Source organism: Scyliorhinus canicula, chromosome 8 (assembly GCF_902713615.1).
Source record: "Scyliorhinus canicula chromosome 8, sScyCan1.1, whole genome shotgun sequence".
Classification (NCBI taxonomy): Eukaryota; Metazoa; Chordata; class Chondrichthyes; order Carcharhiniformes; family Scyliorhinidae; genus Scyliorhinus; species Scyliorhinus canicula.
This window is the reverse complement of record NC_052153.1, coordinates 1,189,906-1,211,361: the sequence shown is the minus strand read 5'-3', so window position 1 is coordinate 1,211,361 and position 21,456 is coordinate 1,189,906. Positions and strand designations below refer to the sequence as shown.

General features: G+C 46.1%; 1 protein-coding gene across 1 annotated transcript in view; it reads left to right on the top strand.

Annotated features, from left to right (window-relative positions):
- The window catches only part of cntln (centlein, centrosomal protein), a 578,849-nt gene that overhangs the window by 461,559 nt on the left and 95,834 nt on the right, over window positions 1–21,456 (top strand). Inside the window, 3 exon segments of the mRNA XM_038803995.1 lie at window positions 7,340–7,466; window positions 10,471–10,608; window positions 17,040–17,225. Coding sequence (XP_038659923.1) covers window positions 7,340–7,466; window positions 10,471–10,608; window positions 17,040–17,225 — 451 coding nt within the window.

The following is a 21,456-nucleotide window of genomic DNA, read 5'->3' as shown; positions in this document are numbered from 1 at the left end:
GGAGGATAGGGAAGGCTGGGGAGGGGCGGACAGTGGGGATTGGGTGTCAGGGGAGAAGTTGGTGGTGGTGGTGGAGATACTGTAGTTGTCGGACCTTAAGCAGGACTACCTGAAAGGGGCTTCTGATGGAGGTGCCCCTCCCTCTTCCTGCTCGAGGCCTGAACCCTGAATTTTGGGCTTACCCTGTACCCGGGAAATCCTGCCACCAACCTAAAAATCTAGTCTGGGCAGGAAGCAGCCCTTAAGTGGTCATTAATTGGCCACTTCAGCTCCTCAGTTGGGTCACTGGCTGTCTGAGGCTCGCCCGCCCCGAGTAACATTGCAGAGGTCAAGGTGGGCAGCAACCCAGCGGAAAGCCCACTCCAGGAGTTTTACGATCACCCTCCGCCTACAAACCCAGCACAGGAGAAGTGTAAAATCCAGGCCCAAATCCAGATGACATTTAGAACATAAGAACTAGGAGCAGGAGTAGGCCAACTGGCCCCTCGAGCCTGCTCCGCCATTCAATGAGATCATGGCTGATCTTTTCTGGACTCAGCTCCACTTTCCAGCCCGAACACCATAACCCTTAATCCCTTTATTCTTCAAAAAACTATCTATCTTTATCTTAAAAACATTTAATGAAGGAGCCTCAACTGCTTCACTGGGCAAGGAATTCCATAGATTCACAACCCTTTGGGTGAAGAAGTTCCTCCTAAACTCAGTCCTAAATCTGCTTTGCCTTATTTTGAGGCTATGCCCCCTAGTTCTGCTTTCACCCGCCAGTGGAAACAACCTGCCCACATCTATACTATCTATTCCCTTCATAATTTTATATGATTCTATAAGATCCCCCCTATTCCTTCTAAATTCCAACGAGTACAGTCCCAGTTTACTCAACCTCTCCTCGTAATCCAACCCCTTCAGCTCTGGGATTAATTTAGTGAATCTCCTCTGCACACCCTCCAGCGCCAGTACGTCCTTTCTCAAGTAAGGAGACCAAAACTGAACACAATACTCCAGGTGTAGCCTCACTAACACCTTATACAATTGCAGCATAACCTCCCTAGCCTTAAACTCCATCCCTCTAGCAATGAAGGACAAAATTCCATTTGCCTTCTTAATCACCTGTTGCACCTGTAAACCAACTTTTTGCGACTCATGCACTAGCACACCCAGGTCTCTCTGCACAGCAGCATGTTTTAATATTTTATCATTTAAATAATAATCTCATTTGCTGTTATTCCTACCAAAATGGATGACCTCATTATCAACATTGTATTCCATCTGCCAGACCCTATTCACTTAACCTATCCAAATCCCTCTGCAGACTTCCGGTATCCTCTGCACTTTTCGCTATACACTCATCTTAGTGTCGTCTGCAAACTTGGACACATTGCCCGTGGTCCCCAACTCCAAATCATCTATGTAAATTGTGAACAATTGTGGGCCCAACACTAATCCCTGAGGGACACCACTAGATACTGGTTGCCAACCAGAGAAACACCCATTAATCCCCACTCTTTGCTTTCTATTAATTAACCAATCCTCTATCCATGCTACTACTTTACCCTTAATGCCATGCATCTTTATCTTATGCAGCAACCTTTTGTGTGGCACCTTGTCAAAGGCTTTCTGGAAATCCAGATATACCACATCCATTGGCTCCCCGTTATCTACTGCATTGGTAATGTCCTCAGAAATTCCACTAAATTAGTTAGGCATGACCTGCCCTTTATGAACCCATGCTGCGTCTGCCCAATGGGACAATTTCTATCCAGATGCCTCGCTACTTGGATAGGGTGGAAGTGAGGGTTTAAGTGGGTCTGTGCAGAGTCGATGGCCCGAATGGCCTCCTTCTGCACTGTATGTTCTATATCATAGAAGGATGAGGGGGGATCTTATAGAATCATATAAAATTATGAAGGGAATAGATAGGATAGATGCGGGCAGGTTGTTTCCACTGGCGGGTGAAAGCAGAACTAGGGGACATAGCCTCAAAATAAGGGGAAGTAGATTTAGGACTGAGTTTCGGAGGAACTTCTTCACCCAAAGGGTTGTGAATCTATGGAATTCCTTGCCCAGTAAAGCAGTTGAGGCTCCTTCATTACATGTTTTTAAGGTAATGATAGATAGTTTTTTGAAGAATAAAGGGATTAAGGGTTATGGTGTTCGGGCCGGAAAGTGGAGCTGAGTCCACAAAAGATCAGCCATGATCTCATTGAATGGCGGAGCAGGCTCGAGGGGCCAGCTGGCCTACTCCTGCTCCTAGTTCTTAGGCTCTTATGTAACCCAATAACCCCTCCTAACCTTTTTGGTCACTAATTTATCAGGGAAATTTATCATGGCCAATCCACCTAACCTGCACGTCTTTGTACATCAGCTTGTACATCAGGGTAATTTCTCCCCCTGATGTACAAGCTATCACCAGTTCCAAACTGTGGGAGGAAACCGGAGCACCCGGAGGAAACCCACACAGACACGGGGAGAATGTGCAGACTCCACACAGACAGTGACCCAGCGGGGAATCAAACCTGGAATCCTGGAACTGTGAAGCCACAGTGCTAGCCACTTGTGCTACTGTGCTGCCCTCTGACGTCCTTACCTGGTCTGGCCTACATGTGACTCCAGATCCACAGCAATGTGGTTGACTCTTAAATGCCCTCAGGGATGGGTAATAAATGCTGGCCCATGAGCAAATTTTTTAAAAAGTGAGTGCTTTTTACATTTTAATTTGGTGAAAAGTAATCTTAGGTAGACTACATTCAACATAATATAATTTGTTAACTAACTAATTTGTTGTTTTTTCTCTAAGTATTTTGAAGAGTACCACCCTTAAGATTATTGCTTCTCCATAGTGATCTACTATTTCATGGCCAGAATTCTCTGCCTGGGAGATTATGTACTCTTGAGTGGGGGACCTGATAGCGAGATCTGGCATTGCTTCTCTCCCCACCACGTTTTTGCTATTGAGGGTGTCCAGCGAAGGTTCCCCAGACTAATTCCCGGGATGCAGGACTGACAGATGAAGAAAGACTGGATCGACTGGGCTTGTACTCACTGGAGGTTAGAAGAATGAGAGGGGATCTCATAGAAACATATAAAATCCTGATGGGACTGGACAGGTTAGATGTGGGAAGAATGTTTCCGATGTTGGGGATGTCCAGAACTAGGGGTCACAGCCTAAGAATAGGAGGTAAGCCATTCAGGACTGAAATGAGGAAGAACGTCTTCTCTCAGAGAGTTGTGAACTTGTAGAATTTTCTACCACAGAAAGCTGTTGGGGCCAGTTTGTTGGATATATTCAAGAGGAATCTGGACTTGGCTCTTGTGGCTAAAGGGATCAAAGGGTATGGAGAGAAAGTGGGAGTGGGATACTGAATTTGCACAATCAGCCATGATCATATTGAATGGTCCTGCACCTATTTTCTGTGTTTCTATGTTTAGATGAGCCCATGTTTATACAGGGCTGGAGATGGCCAGATCATTGGAATAGTGGAGTGTGAAGGTAATGAGAGTATGAATGAGGATTTCAGCAGAAAAGGAGCTGAGGCAGAGGTGGAGATGGGCGATTTTACAGAGATGAAAGTAGGCAATCTTGGAGATTGAGAGGATATGAGGTGGGAAACTCGTATAAACGAAAGGGTCATCATCCAATAGATGCACACAGGCACACCATCTTTTAAATATTTCACATCAATATAACTCCAATCCAAGTCGTTTGGTTTCCCAGCCAGTAATGTGCATGTGTTATGTTACTCTTGAATCAAACCCCATTGCTTTAGCCAACCATTGGTAGCAATTAATTGAATCACTTCAACTCACTCTTTATTAGAAGATTTCCACATGATTCATCATGGTCATCCAGTTGCAGTCTGTTTTATCAAAAGATCTTTAAATCAAATTCTTATAAGCTATTTGCCCATTTCTTCATCATTTTCATATTGTAGTCTTCCTCAATTCTCCATTTTGAGCAATAATCTATCATTCTTCTACTTAAGTTCCTTGGTTGAGATGTTTATCAATGTACTGCATTTATTACGAAAGTTTAATTCCATTTTCATCCCCTAAGACTTAAGTCTCAATGGATAATCAGAATGTTGAATGTATCAAGAGGATGTAATATTAAAATAATTTGTCTGAAGCTTATTATACTTTTCAATCATTTTTTTGCGAAACACTATTGTCATTGTGAGGAAAGTTTGAGCTGGAGAATGGAGCAGTGTCCAGTTCAGGAACCAAGGGCTGGATTTTGAATCTAAGTGCCGGCTTGGGAACAGTGGCGTTTTACGACGCCAAAATCGGCACCGAACCCGCACCGGTGAGGGTCGAGCAACGGCGGCAACTAAAACTCTCGGCTGCCACACCAAAAACGCCAGAGAATGGCCTGCACTGTCACTGCACATGTGCACGGTGAGAACCTGCAATGGTCGCGCAATACAATGTGGCGCCAGCAGCGTGCAGACCTGACCTGCTAAATAGTGCACCCTGTACCCTCGCTACCCCCAGACCACCCCCCACCAGTCTGCCCAGCCCCTGCCAAAGCCCTCACGACTAGTGGAATGGCTCTCTTTCTCTCCCCCCCCCCCCCCCTCGCCACCCCTGGACCACCCCCACCAATCCCCCCAGCCCCCACTGATGCCCCCCTAGCCAGCAAAACGGCTCTCCCACCCCCTGACTGTGGCAGCGCTGGACACATTCCCAGTTGTCACGGAAGGTTAATGCAAACTCAGAGCGCATGTGTCCCGTGCCTTTGGGAAGCCGGCCCATCGGGGGCGGAGCATCGGGGGAGGACCTTCAGGTGACTACTGAGGCCGTCCCAACAAGGTGCGCTGTGCTCCCCGATGACGCCGTTTTGGAGGGGACGGAGCATCTGAAAAAAGGCGGCACCGCCGATTTCAGCGTCAAAAGGGATTCTCTGCCCGATTACGACATCGGCGTCGGGCAATGGCAAATCCCGCCCCAAATGTCAGTATGATGGGAAAGGGCTGGATTCTCCATTGGCGGGATCCTCCGTTTAGCCGGTAGTGCAGTCACACCCGCGGATTTCTCGATGGTATGGGGGTGCCCACAATGTGAAACCCCATTGGCCGGCTGCCGGGGTGGAGAATCCCGCTGCCGTGGGGGCGCGCGCACACCAGAAAATGGGTGTGGCGGGGTGGAAAAATCCGCTCAAGGTGTTCCAAACACTCCACATCCTGATGATAACAGTACCTACTCCCCATGTGACCACTGTGAGGAAGCTTGAAGACATTGTGAAGCCTATCTGAATGAGATTGGCAATTAGAACCAAAATTTGGGGTAGCTTTGTGCTGTTGGTCCTCGAAAAGTCTGACAGCCAGTAGTCAGAATGAGGTATTTATCAAAATAGTCCTTGCCAGTGTTTGATGTGGGTTGTAGAAAGGAATAGCCAGTGACTAATTACAAGTTAATGCAAGATATGGCAAGATATGAGCAGAACACAATTTAAAAATAGTTTAAAAACAAAACACTGCAGATGCGGGAGATCTGAAATAAAACACGTGCCAGAAAGTATGGGAGGGTCTGGCAGCATCTGTGGAGAGAGTTAACGTTTCCAGTCCAGAATCACTCTTTTTCAGAGCGAGATGCTGTCAGACCAGCTGAGGCTTTCTGGCATTTTATGTTTTTATTTAAAATAATTGTTCTTGTGGAATTGGTTTAGTTTAATTGGTCTCCAACAATGTGTGTATCCATGGGCACCTCACCATCCTCAACATTATGGAAATACAGATACTGCAACTTTCATTAATGTTGGGGTGTCTTCATATCTTACCTGCCCCTATTTTGCATAATACTAATTTTACATGGACTCTTTATCCTATTTATGACTGGTTCTTTGACTAGCAGCCCTTATGGTAAAAAGATTTATTGGATTATAAATTTGAACACATTAAAAAATGTAAAACTTAATGAAATATATTTCCTTTCCCTAAGAGATAGCATCAATTTAAACCGAACTTGAGCCATTAAATGCTGCCAGGGTTAAACCCTGTACATTTCACGTGGCTCATTTTTACAATCAACAGTCTTTGTCAGACAGCAAGGAGATTTTTGTTCAAAATCTGACCAATACCCCTTTTCCACTCCCGATTTCTAACTACCCCCACTCTCTAAATACACACACACACATACACACAGAGATAAACAACACAGAGGGGAAAAGGGTAATTGAGAGGTAAAGAAAATATTAAGAAAAATAAACGGATATTTGCACTCGAATGGCTTCCAGTTAATCTCTTTCTGGAGTTCAAGCTTTTGTGTTGGTACTTCTTCCTTCTAGCTTTGAGATGGTTTTCTCTGGCAAGCCTGTCTAGATTCAGGGTTAGTTCAAGTTTACAACAGAGATGTACCAAATATTCTGGTTTTAGAACAATAAAGCAGAGTGTACTTTTTAAAAAATAAATTTAGAGTACCCAATTATTTTTTCCAATTAAGGGGCAATTTAGTGTGGCCAATCCACTTCACCTGCACATCCTTTGGGTTGTGGGGGTGAAACCCACGCAGACACGGGGAGAACGTGCAAACTCATCACAGACAGTGACCCAGGGCCGGGATTCGAACCCGGGTCCTCAGAGCCATAGGCGGCAATGCTAACCACTGCGCCACCGTGCTTCCCTAAAGCAGAGTGTACTTAACCAGCAAGAAAGAGAGACTGACCCTTTAATTTCCAAGGTCTAATCACTTCTGCACTATTTTCTGAAAAGCTTTGCACAGAAACCAATCACTGACTGTTGTCAGGACGAACACTGTCCCTGGCCAAACCACAGGTTTGCACCCAACCAATTGGACTAACCTCCTCCAAAGCTGGTTCTTAGGATTCACTCGGCGCCAACGAGATTGTTTCTCCTCTCATAAGAACTAGGAGCAGGAGTAGGCCATCTGGCCCCTCGAGCCTGCTCCGCCATTCAATGAGATCATGGCTGATCTTTTGTGGACTCAGCTCCACACTTACAAAACCAATGAACACAATGTCTTGACAAGCAGGTTGCATCAACTTGAGTCCTCATCTTAAAGACACATTTCGAATATGGGTCCACGGAACAAAAATAATATAAAATGCAAACAAAGGAAATAAACAGGAAGGACTCTTACAATAAAATGAAAGATACTGTACTCAGAGATGCAACGGCAAAATGCTGCAGGTACTGGAAATATGAAATTAAAACAAAAACTGGTGGAAATACTCAGCAGGTAAGGCTAAAGTATGGCGTGCTCTCCAGGTTCAATATAAATGTTAATTTTTTTATATCAATATTTTTCTGCAAACTATCGGTCAGTGTTACGTGAGCTTGTAGTTGAGTGGTAAATTGGATTTAATCTTTGGTGTATTTCCCTGCAGGATTGGGCGGTTGGAGAGGGATGTCACTATGAAGCGACAACTCGTGGAAGATCTGAAATCAAAACTCAAAACAAACCAGGAAAATGATCAAATGTACAAGGGATTATTAGAGGAGATGGAAAATAAGGTAATTGTTTTCATCACATTTCGTAAAGAACTGACTTACGACTGCATTGGCAAAAGAGGTAGTATTGTGGTTTTGTAAGTTCAGAAGCCTTTTTCCATAGTCTTTCACCATGAATTCAGAGGAATGAGAAATGGTCTTTAGTGAAACATAGAATTGTTGAGGTGTTTGACAGGATCGATGGAGGGGGAATTCCCCTTCACTGGGGTGTCATAGTCTCTGAATAAGGGGCCAGCCATTGAAGACTGAAATGAAATGCAATTTCTTCACTCAAAGGGTTGTGAATCTTTGGAATTCTTTCATCAGAGTGAACTGTAACTGCTCAATTGTTGAGTGTATTCAAGTTAGAGATTGATAGATATTTGAATCTTGGGGCACAGGGTGCGGGGTGGTGAGGAGGGATTAAGGGTAGTGAGGGATTGAAGGTAGTGAGGGATTGAGGGTAGTGAGGGATTGAGGGTAGTGAGGGATTGAGGGTAGTGAGGGATTGAGGGTAGTGAGGGATTGAGGGTAGTGAAGGATTGAGGGTAGTGAAGGATTGAAGGTAGTGAGGGATTGAGGGTAGTGAGGGATTGAGGGTAGTGAGGGATTGAGGGTAGTGAGGGATTGAGGGTAGTGAAGGATTGAGGGTAGTGAGGGATTGAGGGTAGTGAGGGATTGAGGGTAGTGAGGGATTGAGGGTAGTGAGGGATTGAGGGTAGTGAGGGATTGAGGGTAGTGAGGGATTGAGGGTAGTGAAGGATTGAGGGTAGTGAAGGATTGAGGGTAGTGAGGGATTGAGGGTAGTGAGGGATTGAGGGTAGTGAAGGATTGAGGGTAGTGAGGGATTGAGGGTAGTGAGGGATTGAGGGTAGTGAGGGATTGAGGGTAGTGAGGGATTGAGGGTAGTGAGGGATTGAGGGTAGTGAGGGATTGAGGGTAGTGAGGGATTGAGGGTAGTGAAGGATTGAGGGTAGTGAGGGATTGAGGGTAGTGAAGGATTGAGGGTAGTGAAGGATTGAGGGTAGTGAAGGATTGAGGGTAGTGAAGGATTGAGGGTAGTGAGGGATTGAGGGTAGTGAGGGATTGAGGGTAGTGAGGGATTGAGGGTAGTGAGGGATTGAGGGTAGTGAGGGATTGAGGGTAGTGAGGGATTGAGGGTAGTGAGGGATTGAGGGTAGTGAGGGATTGAGGGTAGTGAGGGATTGAGGGTAGTGAGGGATTGAGGGTAGTGAGGGATTGAGGGTAGTGAGGGATTGAGGGTAGTGAGGGATTGAGGGTAGTGAGGGATTGAGGGTAGTGAGGGATTGAGGGTAGTGAGGGATTGAGGGTAGTGAGGGATTGAGGGTAGTGAGGGATTGAGGGTAGTGAGGGATTGAGGGTAGTGAGGGATTGAGGGTAGTGAGGGATTGAGGGTAGTGAGGGATTGAGGGTAGTGAGGGATTGAGGGTAGTGAGGGATTGAGGGTAGTGAGGGATTGAGGGTAGTGAGGGATTGAGGGTAGTGAGGGATTGAGGGTAGTGAGGGATTGAGGGTAGTGAGGGATTGAGGGTAGTGAGGGATTGAGGGTAGTGAGGGATTGAGGGTAGTGAGGGATTGAGGGTAGTGAGGGATTGAGGGTAGTGAGGGATTGAGGGTAGTGCAGTTTAGCTGAGTTAGAAGATCAGCAATGATCTGAGTAAATGGTTGAACATGTTCAAAGGGTCAGGTGACCTACATTGTTCCTATTTCTTATGTCGTTACATATTGTGATACATGCCATTTAGACAGCACAGCCAATAGATGGAAAGCAAGATAATGCAGACTTATAGCAGTTCAGCTAGGGGATAGTAAACTTTTCTGCATAATATAAAAAATAAAAGGTTTCAGACTGTCACTGGACCTAAAAATTATAAATGCTATCGGTTTGAAGCAGAATTTCAACCAAGTTGCCTTCCTACATATCATTCAATCAGTGAAGCTGGGAAATCAGATTACTGCCTTGTATCTCAAGGATGTGTACATCCGTATTGGAATCAGGGAAGTCCATAAGAACCTCAGGTTCAATATTGATATTCATTACTAATACATGCCACCTCACAAGATAGATACTCTATTTTTGAACCTTAAGCTGCTGTACTGAAAGACTATATTGCTCTCACCCTATTTGGATTCAGAGTTAGTGGGTATATGTCTACATGATAGATATTCTATCTTACTGTGATCTCTGCACATCCTAGATTTCTAACTAAAGTAGTATCAGAATTCTGTTCAACTCAGCACTACTGTTTAACCCTGCCCCATAGAAGTTTAATGTTTCACTGATGTTAATCAGATACACTTTGTGTGTCCGACTATTATTCCAGTCTGTGGTCCTGAGCCGAAAACCAAGGCAGGCATCCAGTGCTTAAACCAAGACATTCTACATGTTACTTCAGATAAAACACATACAAACTTCAGTTCGGCAACATTCAAAGATAACTGGAGTGCAGCTGCCTGGGGTTATCCACATGCACATCTTCACCATTCCAGATGAAAGAGCTGCAGGTCTTTCAGATATGCCCCCCCCCCCCTCCCTAATTTCAGTTGTTTTACATCAAATGTATAAGAAATCTACTATGAATGTATATCTTTTATTTGATAAGTAATCCATAAGATAGTATGTAATGACGATAGTTTGTTAATGGCCGATGATAACTGCCTCCAGTTAGTGCACGTTGCGGATTCCCAATTACCTGCACTAGGTACAGTGGGTGGCAGACTAACCCGGGGACTGATCTTTCCTTCATTTCCTTCAGGGTATCCTTTTTTCAGTCAATTGGGTAGAGGACTTGCTTCCAGCTTTGTCATGCCATCGTGAACCAACGTTTGCTACTTTTCCTTGTCACGGGCATTGTGCCATGAAGCAATATCTGGATTTGTCCCTTTCCTGTAATTGTGACACTGTGCTTCATACTCAATCATTTGTATGATGGTGAAAATGCAAATATTCTGGCTCTTCAGTAATTCACAACATGTCAGAGGTGTTATGTGTTTGAATTTTGTAAAGGTGAGGATACTGACTGAAGAAGGTTCCACCAGAAAGGCACTTACAGAGTCACTGAAGCAAAGACTTCATGTTGCAACAAAAGAGAAATCAGCGTATGAGGAAATGCACCGGAAGGCAACCGGAGAACTGGATAGAAAGGTTAGCGTGGGTGCCCACTTTTCTAGCAGATTGGGACATGTCACCAAGATGCAAATGTGAAATTTGAGAACAAGGATGTACATTTTCACATCTTTCTATGATGAATTTGCAGGCTGGGATATAAAGTATTGCAGTGAAATTCTCTGCCGTAAATCCTTGTTTGATTTGTAAATATCTACTTGTATGAGTCAGATCTGATTTGTTATTCCTGAAACACCTTTGCATTTAACTGAATTAAATACTCAGCCTGAAGTTGCTTTGTTTTTCACACTAAGGTAAAGGCAGATTGAATAATTTACAAAACCAAAACAAACCTTAATTTTGTTTCTTAAGGTTACTCATCAATCTGACACCACAAGACCTACATAAATCCTCAAATAGGCCTCAATACTGCAGGTGGAACCCACTGCAAAATTGCTCAGCCCAGCTGGCTCCAGGATTTTCTAAGCAGCCCAATAAGGGCTTGTGCAACCTCCGCTCTCCCTGCGCAAGGCAAATAGTGGTGTGGGAGCCCATGGGTGAAGACTTCCCGTGCAGGAAGTTGCTATTTCTCATTTATTTGTGGCTTGGTGTGGGACAAGAGGTCATCAGACTGAGCAAGATGAGGAATATGGGCCTTCAGATGGGCAGCAGTGAATATAAGATGGTATGGGGGTAGGAAAGAAGCCCAAGCGTGGACCCTTAGAATGGGTTTGTGGAGATTGTGGAGGGGCCTTCAAAGATGTCCCTGCTCCACTGGAATCATCCAACAAACCCTTCATCTGGCATCACTACAATCTCTCCTTAATTCATCCTTAATGTCTCTCCCAATTCTCCTTATTTATTTCCCGATTGTATTTTCCTATTCATGCTGCTCCATTGGCTGCCTGGACTGAAGAATTTGGTGCTGTTTAGGATAAACATGTTACTCCACTGGGTTCCCCCTGATTTCTGAGAAAGGCCCATGATACATTTTGCGTGTACAACACACTTATTCATTCACAGATTGCATTGCCACAGTATGCTGAATCAGTCCATATGAATATGTTGGAATAATAGAATTTACCATTAATATGATGCACGGCACTCTTCCGGTGGTGGCCGTGGAGTGAGTGGTCGCACATTTGGTGGCTCCCGCTGGAGGTGGATCTTTTCGGTCCTTCCCCACCCGAATTGTGTGGTGTTGGATGGCTGGCACAGGGGCACGAGCACTGAGGAGGGTAAAACTCCTCTGGTGGGACTGGTTTATGGCTCATCGGACGAGGAGTGTAACGAGAAAGAGACGGCAACTTGAACAAGAAGGTATTTGTGGTGTGACACAGGAGAAGATGGCAGAAAGCAGGGGGCATCGCTGCCCACTCCCCACTGGTCTACTCTGCACCTGGTGCAATTACTCAGCAGCAAGTTCCTGCAGCAGAGGAAGGAGGCCTCAGAGGACCTGGCTAAGGTAGTGGAGCCGCTTAGGGCGACGATTAAGCTCGTAGAGCAGAGGCAAGAGACCCAGGGCCTGGCGACCCAAAAGGTGGAGGATTCGGTAGGGGAGCATGAGGATTGGTTGACCTCGCTGGAGTCAGAGATGGGGATGGTGACAAACAGCCATAAAAGGTGCTGAGGAGGAGGCCGGAGGTGAGGGAGCCGCCGAGGGCCATGGTGGTGAAGCAGAATTGTTTCCTTGACAAGGAGAAGATCTTGAGGGCGAGGCAAACCAAGATGTGCACCTGGGAGGGGAGTGAGCTGCGGATATAGCCGGACCTGCGAATGGAGTTGGCCCAGCAGAGGGCCGGGTATAACCAGATCAAGGCTGCCATCTACAAGAAGGGGGTTCTAGACCCTGCTCACTTGTGGGTTACGCACCAGAAGCAAGAGTTTTATTTTGACTTGCTGGAGGAGAGGGTGAGGGGAGACGGATGAGGGGGTGTGCGAGAGGGTGAGGAGGTGGGCAAGAGGGTGAGGGGAGCCGATGAGGGGGTGTGCGAGAGGGTGAGGGGGTGTGCGAGAGAGTAAGGGGAGCCGATGAGGGGGTGTGGGCAGAAAGACACGGGGGGAGGTCACGGCCTCCACACTGGGAGGCACTTAAGGCCATAGTCAGGGGTGTATTTATCTCGATCTGGGCGCATGGGGAGAGGGGGGTGGGGAACAAGAGGAGAGAGCGAGTCTCGTGGATGAGATTTTGAGGGTGGGGCAAAGAACAAAGAACACAGAAAATTACAGCACAGGAACAGGCCCTTCGGCCCTCCCAGCCTGAGCTGATCCAGATCCTTTATCGAAACCTGTCTCCTATTTTCCAAGGTCTACTTCCCTCTGTTCCTGCCCATTCATATACCTGTCTAGATGCTTCTTAAATGATGCTATCGTGCCCGCCTCTACCACCTCCGCTGGTAAAGCATTCCAGGCACCCACCACCCTCTGCGTAAAAAAACTTTCCACGCACATCTCCCTTAAACTTTCCCCCTCTCACTTTGAAATTGTGACCCCTTGTAACTGACACCCCCACTCTTGGGAAAAGCTTGTTGCTATTCACCCTGTCCATACCTCTCATAATTTTATAGACCTCAATCAGGTCCACCCTCAACCTCTGTCTTTCCAACGAAAACAACCCTAATCTACTCAACCTTTCTTCATAGCGCCGGAGGAGGGGCTACTAAAGAAGAGGCGGAGGTTCCAGATGGAGTTTGGGTTGGTGTCCAAGGGGAAGATGGTGGGGTAATTCTGGAGGGCGAGAGTGGCAGTCTGCGAGTATGGGAAGGGTGAGAGAGACAAGGTGGTGTTGGACCCAGAGGGGGCGAATGGCATGTTTAAGCCCTGCCACAGAAGCTTGTATGAGCCAGAACCCCCACCTGGTGTGAAAGGCTTGAGATGGTTTTTGGATGGGCTGGAGTTCCCAAGGATGGAGGAGGAGATGGTGCAGGGGTTGGGGACCTCGATTGGGCTGTGGGAGGCGGTGGACCGCGTAGGCGCGTTGCAGGTAGGGACGGCCCAGTTGCTGGATGGGTTCCCAGTTGGGTTTTACAGGAGGTTTGGTGCGGAGCTGGGACCCCTGCTGGTGGGGATATATAATGAAGCGAGGGGAAGGGGGGAAGCACCCTCCACATTGTCGTAGGCGTCCATTTTGCTGATCTTATAGAATTTACAGTGCAGACAGAGGCCATTCAGCCCATCGAGTCTGGACTGGGCACTGGAAAGAGCACTCTACTTAAGCCCACGCCTCCACCCTATCCCCCAAACCCAGTAGCCCTACCTAACATTTTACACTAAGGGGCAATTTGTCATAGCCAATCCACCTAACCTGCATATCTTTGGGCTGTGGGAGGAAACCGGAGCACCCGGAGGAAACCCACGCAAACACGGGGAGAACGTGCAAACTCCACACAGACAGTGACCTAAGCCGGGAATCGAAACTGGGACCCTGGCGCTGTGAGGCAGCAGTGCTAACCACTATGCCAGAGCGAGTCATTATCAAGCGTTCGCTGATAAAGATGAATGAGAAGTTGTTAGCGAAGATGCTGGCGTCGCTGATAGAGAACCTTGTGCCGGGAGTGATAGTGGAGGACCAGACAGGGTTTATGAAGGGACAGCAGCTGTCGGCAAATGTGTGCAGGTTGCTCAATGTTATTATGATGGTGGTGGCAATAGAAGTAGAGAAGGCTTTCGATCGGGTGGAGCAGGCATATTTGTTGGAAGTGTTGGACCGGTTAGAATTTGGCCAGGAGTTTGGGGGTTGGGTTTGGCTGCTGGACAGGGCACCGATGGCTAGTGTCCGAATGAACAGAACGAGTTTGGGTAACTTTGGGCTGGGTCGGGGAGCGAGGCAGCGGTGGCCGCTCTCCCATGCGGACGATATTCTGTTCTACATTTTGGATCCGGTGGGCAGTTTTGATAGGGTCATGGAGATCCTGAGGGAATTTGCCTGTTTTCTGGAATATAAATTGAACATTGGGAAAAGACAGGTGTTCCCGATTAATGATAGAGGGCAGGAGAGGAGGTGAGGTGAGTTAACGTTGCGGGTGGTGGGGGCAGGATTTTGGTATCTCGGGATACAGGAGGCACAGCTGGGCACAGCTGCATTATTGAATTTGGCACGACTGATGGATGGAATGAGGGGGATTTTAAGAGGTGGGATGTGTTGCCGCTGTCACTGGCTGGGAATGTGCAGACTGTGAAAATGACAGTGCTGCGCACGTTACTGTTCGTGTTCCAGAACCTGCCCATCTTTGTTCCCAAGTCCTTTTTCAGGAAGGTAAACAGAATAATTTCAGGGTTTGTGTGGGCAAGGAAGACCCCACAGGTGAGGAGGGTGTTTTTGGAGAGGGGGCGAGGTGGGGGGAGGGCTGTGGTGGGGCCAGCGTTGCTGAGTTTGGTGAAGAATTACTGGACGGTGAATATCACTTGGGTCAGGAAATGAGGAGCGGAGGAGGTGTCAGTGTGGGAGCAGGTGGAGACTGCGTCATGTCAGGGGACGGGTTATCCACGCCCTTTCCGCTCTCGCCGGTCCAGTATTCCATGAGTCCAGTCTCAGCTTTGCGAGGGTGGGCAGCAAGGCGGTGCAATGGCTAGCACTGCTGCCTCGCGGCACCAAGATCCCAGGTTCGATTCCGGCTCTGGGTCACTGTCTGTGTGGAGTTTGCACATTCTCCCCGTGTTTGCGTGGGTTTTGCCCCCACAACCCAAAGATGTGCAGGGTAGGCGGATTGGCCCCTTAATTGGAAAAAACGAATTGGGCACTCTAAATTTATTTTTTAAAAAGCTTTGCGAGGTTGGAACCAGCGCAGGCAACTTGGAGGGCAGGTCGCTGTGGCCGCCGATATGTGAAAATCGCAGGTTTGTGCCACCAGGCCTGGATGCGAGGTTTCGGGGGTGGCAGCAGGTGAGAATAGAGTATTTCAAGGACCTGATTGAACGGGACAAGTTTGCTGGCCTGGAAGAGCTGGATGAAATGGATGAGTTGCCGAAAGCGAATGGCTTCATGTACCTGCAGGTGAGGGACTTTGTGAGGAGAGACATGTCGCCTCTGGTGCTGCAAGGTGAACTGTTCTCCGAGGATGACATTGGAGAGGGGAGTGTCAGACATTTCTGGAGAGTTGTTGGATGCTCTGGTGGAGGAGATCAAGTGCAAATGGGAGGAGGAGTTGGGGTGGGGGGTGGGGGGTTGAGGGCCAGCACGTGGGAGGAAGCCTTGCAGAGGATGAATGCGTCCTCGCCACGTGCGAGGTTATGCCTCATCCAATTTAAGGTGGTGCATGGGGCCCACATAACGTTTGCAAGACTGAGTCGGTTCTTTGAGGGGGTGGAGTATAGGGTGGGTGGTGTGCAGGGAGCCCACGAATCACATCCACATGTTCTGGGCATTCCAAAATTGATGGGGTTCTGGCAGGGGTTTTATTGGAGTGGTACGGTAGCACTGTGGTTAGCACTGCTGCCTCACAGCGTCAGGGACCCGGGTTCAATTCCAGCCTTAGGTCACTGACTATGTGGAGTCTGCACGTTCTCCCCGTGTCTGCGTGGGTTTCCTCCGGGTGCTCCGGTTTTCTCCCACAGTCCAAAGATGTGTAGGTTAGATGGATTGGCCATGATAAATTGCCCTTAGTGTCCAAAAATGTTAGGTGGGGTTACTGGGTTACGGGGACAGGGTGGAGGCGTGGTCTTAAGTGAGGTGCTCTTTCCAAGGACCAGTGCAGACTCGATGGGCCGAATGGCCTCCTTCTGCACTGTAAACTCTGCGATCTATTCTATGATGTAATGTCCGAGATTCTGGGTGCTGGAGTGATCCCGAGTCCCGAGGTGGTGATATTTGGAATGTTGGAAGAGCCGGCAGTCCAGGTGGGGAGAGAGGCCGATGTTTTGGCCTTTGCCTTCCTCATGGTCCTGAAAGCAGTTTAAATTCTCCCTCCCTCTGAAACAAGCAACTCGAATACATGAAAGAAATTTGAGAAGGGAATTGGCTGAACACTGCAGAAGGACGCAGTTGCAAGATTATGGGGAATGAGCAAGAGACTGGGACTAGTTGGAGAGACTAATTTCACAGAGCCGGGACAGGTATGAGGGGCTGAATGGCCTCCTCTGCTTTGTACGATTCTGTAAACATGTGAGATTCACCACCTGTTGCTTATGACACCCTCTTGGGCCACATTTGCCAGTAAGGTAGGTTTGTGGTATCAAATGCTGGTTTTCTCTGTGCATAAAGTGTGACTAACTCTTAAGTGTGTTATATAGTCCTCCCCTGCTGGAATCAGGTAGATTGATGTTCCTTCCTGCATTTGATTCTTTCTGATTATGACATGCAAATAATTGATCAAACTTATCTTGATTTTCACACTTTGGTAACGTTTCTCTGCCAGTCTGTTGATTGTTTACTATTTTTGCAAGCAGCCACTTATCTCTCAGCGTCGTGCACCAGATCTGCACCACACCTCGCCGTTTACTTTACTTGATTATTTTCTTTCCACCAATTCTAGAATCAGAAACTGCATGATCTTAAAACCAAAGTAATTAAAGCAGAATCAGCAATGTCAGAACTGGAGACAACAGCATCGCAGCAAATGCATGGACTGGCATTGCAGAGTGAACAAACTCTGGGAGTCATTCAGAAGAAACTCTTTCTTGCTAACGGGAGAGTGGAACAATTCATTATATTCATTAAGGTAAGGTTCTGATCAATTGTCACCGACCTGAAAGGCTAACTCTGTTTCTCGCTTGACAGACACTGCCCGTCCTGCTGAGTATTTCCAGCACTTCCTGTTTTTATTTCAGGTGTCCAGCACCCGCAGTATGTGTTTTTTTGTGTTGATGTCGCTAACTGCTTCCTGGGTTGAAACCGCAATGCACAATTTTAGTGGATTGCAGGTATTTTAGAAAATTTCAATTTCCTTTGGAATTACCATAATTAGGGTTGTGTATTTTTTAAACAAATAGGAGCCTTTTAACCTATCAAGCGGGGTTTACTGACCACCCTGCCGTGTGATTTTCGGCAGGGGATGTGGCCCCGCCAGCGGGATCTACCTGTCCCGCCATTGTCAACGGTGACTGCGTCTCTCACAACCGGGAAAGCCGTGCGTCTGCGTGGGACTGGAATTTCCCGCCGGTGTGAACTGCCGGTAAATCTTGCCCATCGTCTCAATAGAGATAAAATAATTCAACAATAAAGCCAAAATTACACTCTGAATTGAAGGGGATACTTTCGTAAGAACATATTTTACCCGTAAAGGCTTGTATAGAAAGCTATTTTTCAATTTTTTTGATCTTTTACAGCCATAAATGTTGATGAGCTGTCTTAAAATGAAGTATCCATCCCTGAACACTTTTAATCACGTCAATTATTCCCCTGAATTCACTGAGATACAGAAGGCTTAGTGGCATACAAGCCATTCAGTCACATTACCAAAAGACTTATAGAATGGTTTTGATATTTATTTTTGTTTGAAGATATTCACTTCAGGTTATTGCAGAAGCCGGTTTCTACTAATGCTGTTGTTACATGAAAATAAACAGAAAGGTAATACGTTTGTAGAAAATGGAAAGAGAGCAAGTGAGTTTATTGGAGATAAATGCATGCAAGTGATCTATATGAATGCATTAAATCTGTGATGGATAGACTTAATACTCAGGAGTGTTTAATCTTCTCAAATATTGATCATGACTGGGATTTCTTAACAGCGTTGCAAGCTTTCAGTCCCCATGCTTGAATACTACAGGTTCAATCTTAATGTGTTCTTTTTAACAAACAGTATTAGCACTCATTAAAGGTTTCTGAATGCAGCTGTGCCAGAGGTAGGGATGGGTTAGTTAAAGGAAATGAGAACGAATGAATTACTAGTTTCTGCATTTCTACCTTTCTTATTACCAAAATGAGATGATAAACATCAAGAGATCTGCTCACTATGATGCTTTTCAGGAGAAATCGGAGATAAATTCAGTTAATCTCCATCAGGATTACTTTGCACCTGGGATTTGGTCAAATTGAATCTCTGCACACACAACGCAGAATTGTGGTAGTGAATATCTATTAAGTAGTAAACAGAATAATAGGCTTGGATGGCTGTTAATGAACTGGATGGCTTAGATCTTGCTGTTTGGGGACAGTCTGCTTTGTTAATAGGTAAACCTGGGACTTATTTGCCCAAAGCTACAGTTGTATCTTATTTTGTAGGTAAGAAGCAGATTCATAAACCTGAGTCAGACTGTAAATAGATTTGAGTAAAGAATAGGAATTGTTTTCTACTTGACAATTGTTGATCGTTTCAATATTGCAGGTTTTCATTTAGTTGTCTTGTGAGGAATGTTCAAGTGTACATGACACTATAGAGTGAGACATGTTTTTGTTTTGACCACCTTGTTCGGTTAGATAATGAATAAAGCAAATTTTACACTGCTGCAATAATTGATTTAACTTTCTATCTGTTCGGTATTCCTTGCTGTGCTTCTGTGACACCTACCTTTCCACACTGGTCATTGCTGTATATTTCAGAATGATAGCAGGAATACAGGAGCAGGAGGAGGCCATTCAGCCCCTCAAGCCTGTTGTGCCATTGATTCAAACCCCCCCCCCCCCCCCCCCATCCTGAATTGGAGCTATATCACTGTTTCTTCATTTTTAAAGAACTCCCTGGTGCACAAAAGCAGAATTAGAACAGCCCATCGCCAGTGCCAGGGGGCAGTGCCAGGAACACTCTTCCCCCAGCAAAGCTCCTTCAGCCGCTCTTCCCGCCAGATGCAAGCCATGGGAGAACAGTAATACACTCACCCCAACGTGAATGGATAATGTAACGGTGGGAGGGGCACATAATGGCCTGATAATTAGATACAAATTTGTGATAATGGGTTTCCCAAAGTCATTGGTGGGTCGGGACAATTGAGTCTTTAAGTCACCATAAAACCCGGTTTGGGCCTTCCGCAGGATTTTTTATTCCCATCATCATACACGCCTGATCAGAACAGGAGCAGAAAATCCCTCCCATTATGTTTTCCTCCATTGTGTATGTGGCTAATAAGTATTTCAGTGACTGTGGTATTTTGGTGAGGTAACTAGAGAGAGTTGTTGAAGGTAATGTGGTTGATGTGATGTACATGAACTTCCAAAGGACATTTAATAAAGTGCCATATAATAGGCTTGTCGACAAAGCTTCAAAGAAAAGGGACATTGGCAACTATGAAGTTGGCTGAATGACAGGTGCAATGGTGAATGGCTGTTTTTCAGACTGGAGGAAAGTATCTGATGGAATTCCTCAGGGGTCAGTTTGAGGGCCATTGCTTTTCTTGGCATGTATTAATGACCTAGACCCGGATTACAGCGCTCAATTTCAGAATTTGAAGATTATATAAAACTGGGAAGTATTGTGAACTGTGAGGAGGATGGTGATAGACTTCAGGAGGGTGTCGGCTGGTGGAATGCAGGAAAAACTGGCAGACAGAATTAGGAGAGGCAATTAAACAAAAAGAATATCATTCCAGAAGGGGGTTGGAGCTTCAGGAGCAGAGAGATTTGGAGTCTATGTGCACTAATTGTTGAGGTGGCAGAACAAGTTGAAATAAATAGTTAATAAGGTATATGAGATCCTGGATGTTATAAAGACATAGAGTATAAAAGCAGGAGTGTTGTGGTGAATCTTTGTAAAACACTGGTTTGGTCTCAATAGACTATTGTGCTAAGCTGGGGACACTGCACTTATTGGAAGGCTTCAGAGAGAGTGCAGATAATATTGATGAGAACGGTACCAGGAGGAGGAACTTCAGTTACGCAGGGTGGTTGGAGAAGTTGGGACTGTTACTCTTGGAGAAGAAAAGATTGAGAGGATTTGATAGAGGTGTTCAAAATGATGAGGGCTCCACAGACAGCCAATCGAGAGAAACAGTTTCCATTGGCAACAAGGTCAAGAACCAGAGGATACCGATTTAAGGTGACTGACGAAAGAACCAATGAAGATGAGAGAAACATTTTTACACAGCAAGTGGATCTGAATTGTGCTGTTTGAGAGCATGGTGAGGCAGATTCATTTGTGGTTTTCAAAAGGGAATTGGATAAGCACCTGAACAGAAAAGAAATCCAGGGTTATGGGGAAAGTTCAAGGGAGTGGGATTAATCAAGTTGCTCTTGCAGAGAAGTCGCACTGACTCAATGGGCTGAATGGATCCCTTCCGTGTTGTAGCCATTCTTCGATTCTATAATATATGCTTGTGGGCAGCACGGTAGCACAAGTGGATAGCACTGGGGCTTCACAACTCCAGGGTCCCAGGTTCGATTCCCCGCTGGGTCACTGTCTGTGCGGAGTCTGCACGTTCTCCCCGTGTCTGCGTGGGTTTCCTCCGGGTGCTCCGGTTTCCTCCCACAAGCCAAAGACGTGCAGGTTAGGTGGATTGTCCAAGATAAATTGCCCTTAGTGACCAAGGATAGGAGGGGTTATTGGGTTATGGGGATACGGTGGAAGTGGGTCGGTGCAGACTCGATGGGCTGAATGGCCTCCTTCTGAACTGTATGTTCTATGTCCATGTCTACACTTTTAGTTTTGTAAATTAGAGATACAAGTCCATGGATTAGTCACTCTAACAGATTTATTTAAGGATGATTTAATAATTTGGAAATGGTGTCAATGTGACATGTATCAGGTCACAGAAGAAGGACATTTGGACCATAGACTCCATGCCAGTTCAAAATGATGTGACCAGTTTATTATTTTCTATTGGCAACGGTGCAATGTTTCCTTTGAGTGTTCACACCTGAAATGTGCAACACAGAACTGTTGAGAGAATTGATCATTTTGGACTGTGAAAGTGTGAGTGAGGTTGATACATTTCCATAACCAGTGTCTCACACAGTAGCACCATTTCCATGATGTTGATGTTATATCAGTTACTTGTTTTATCTATCGGATCAACTGT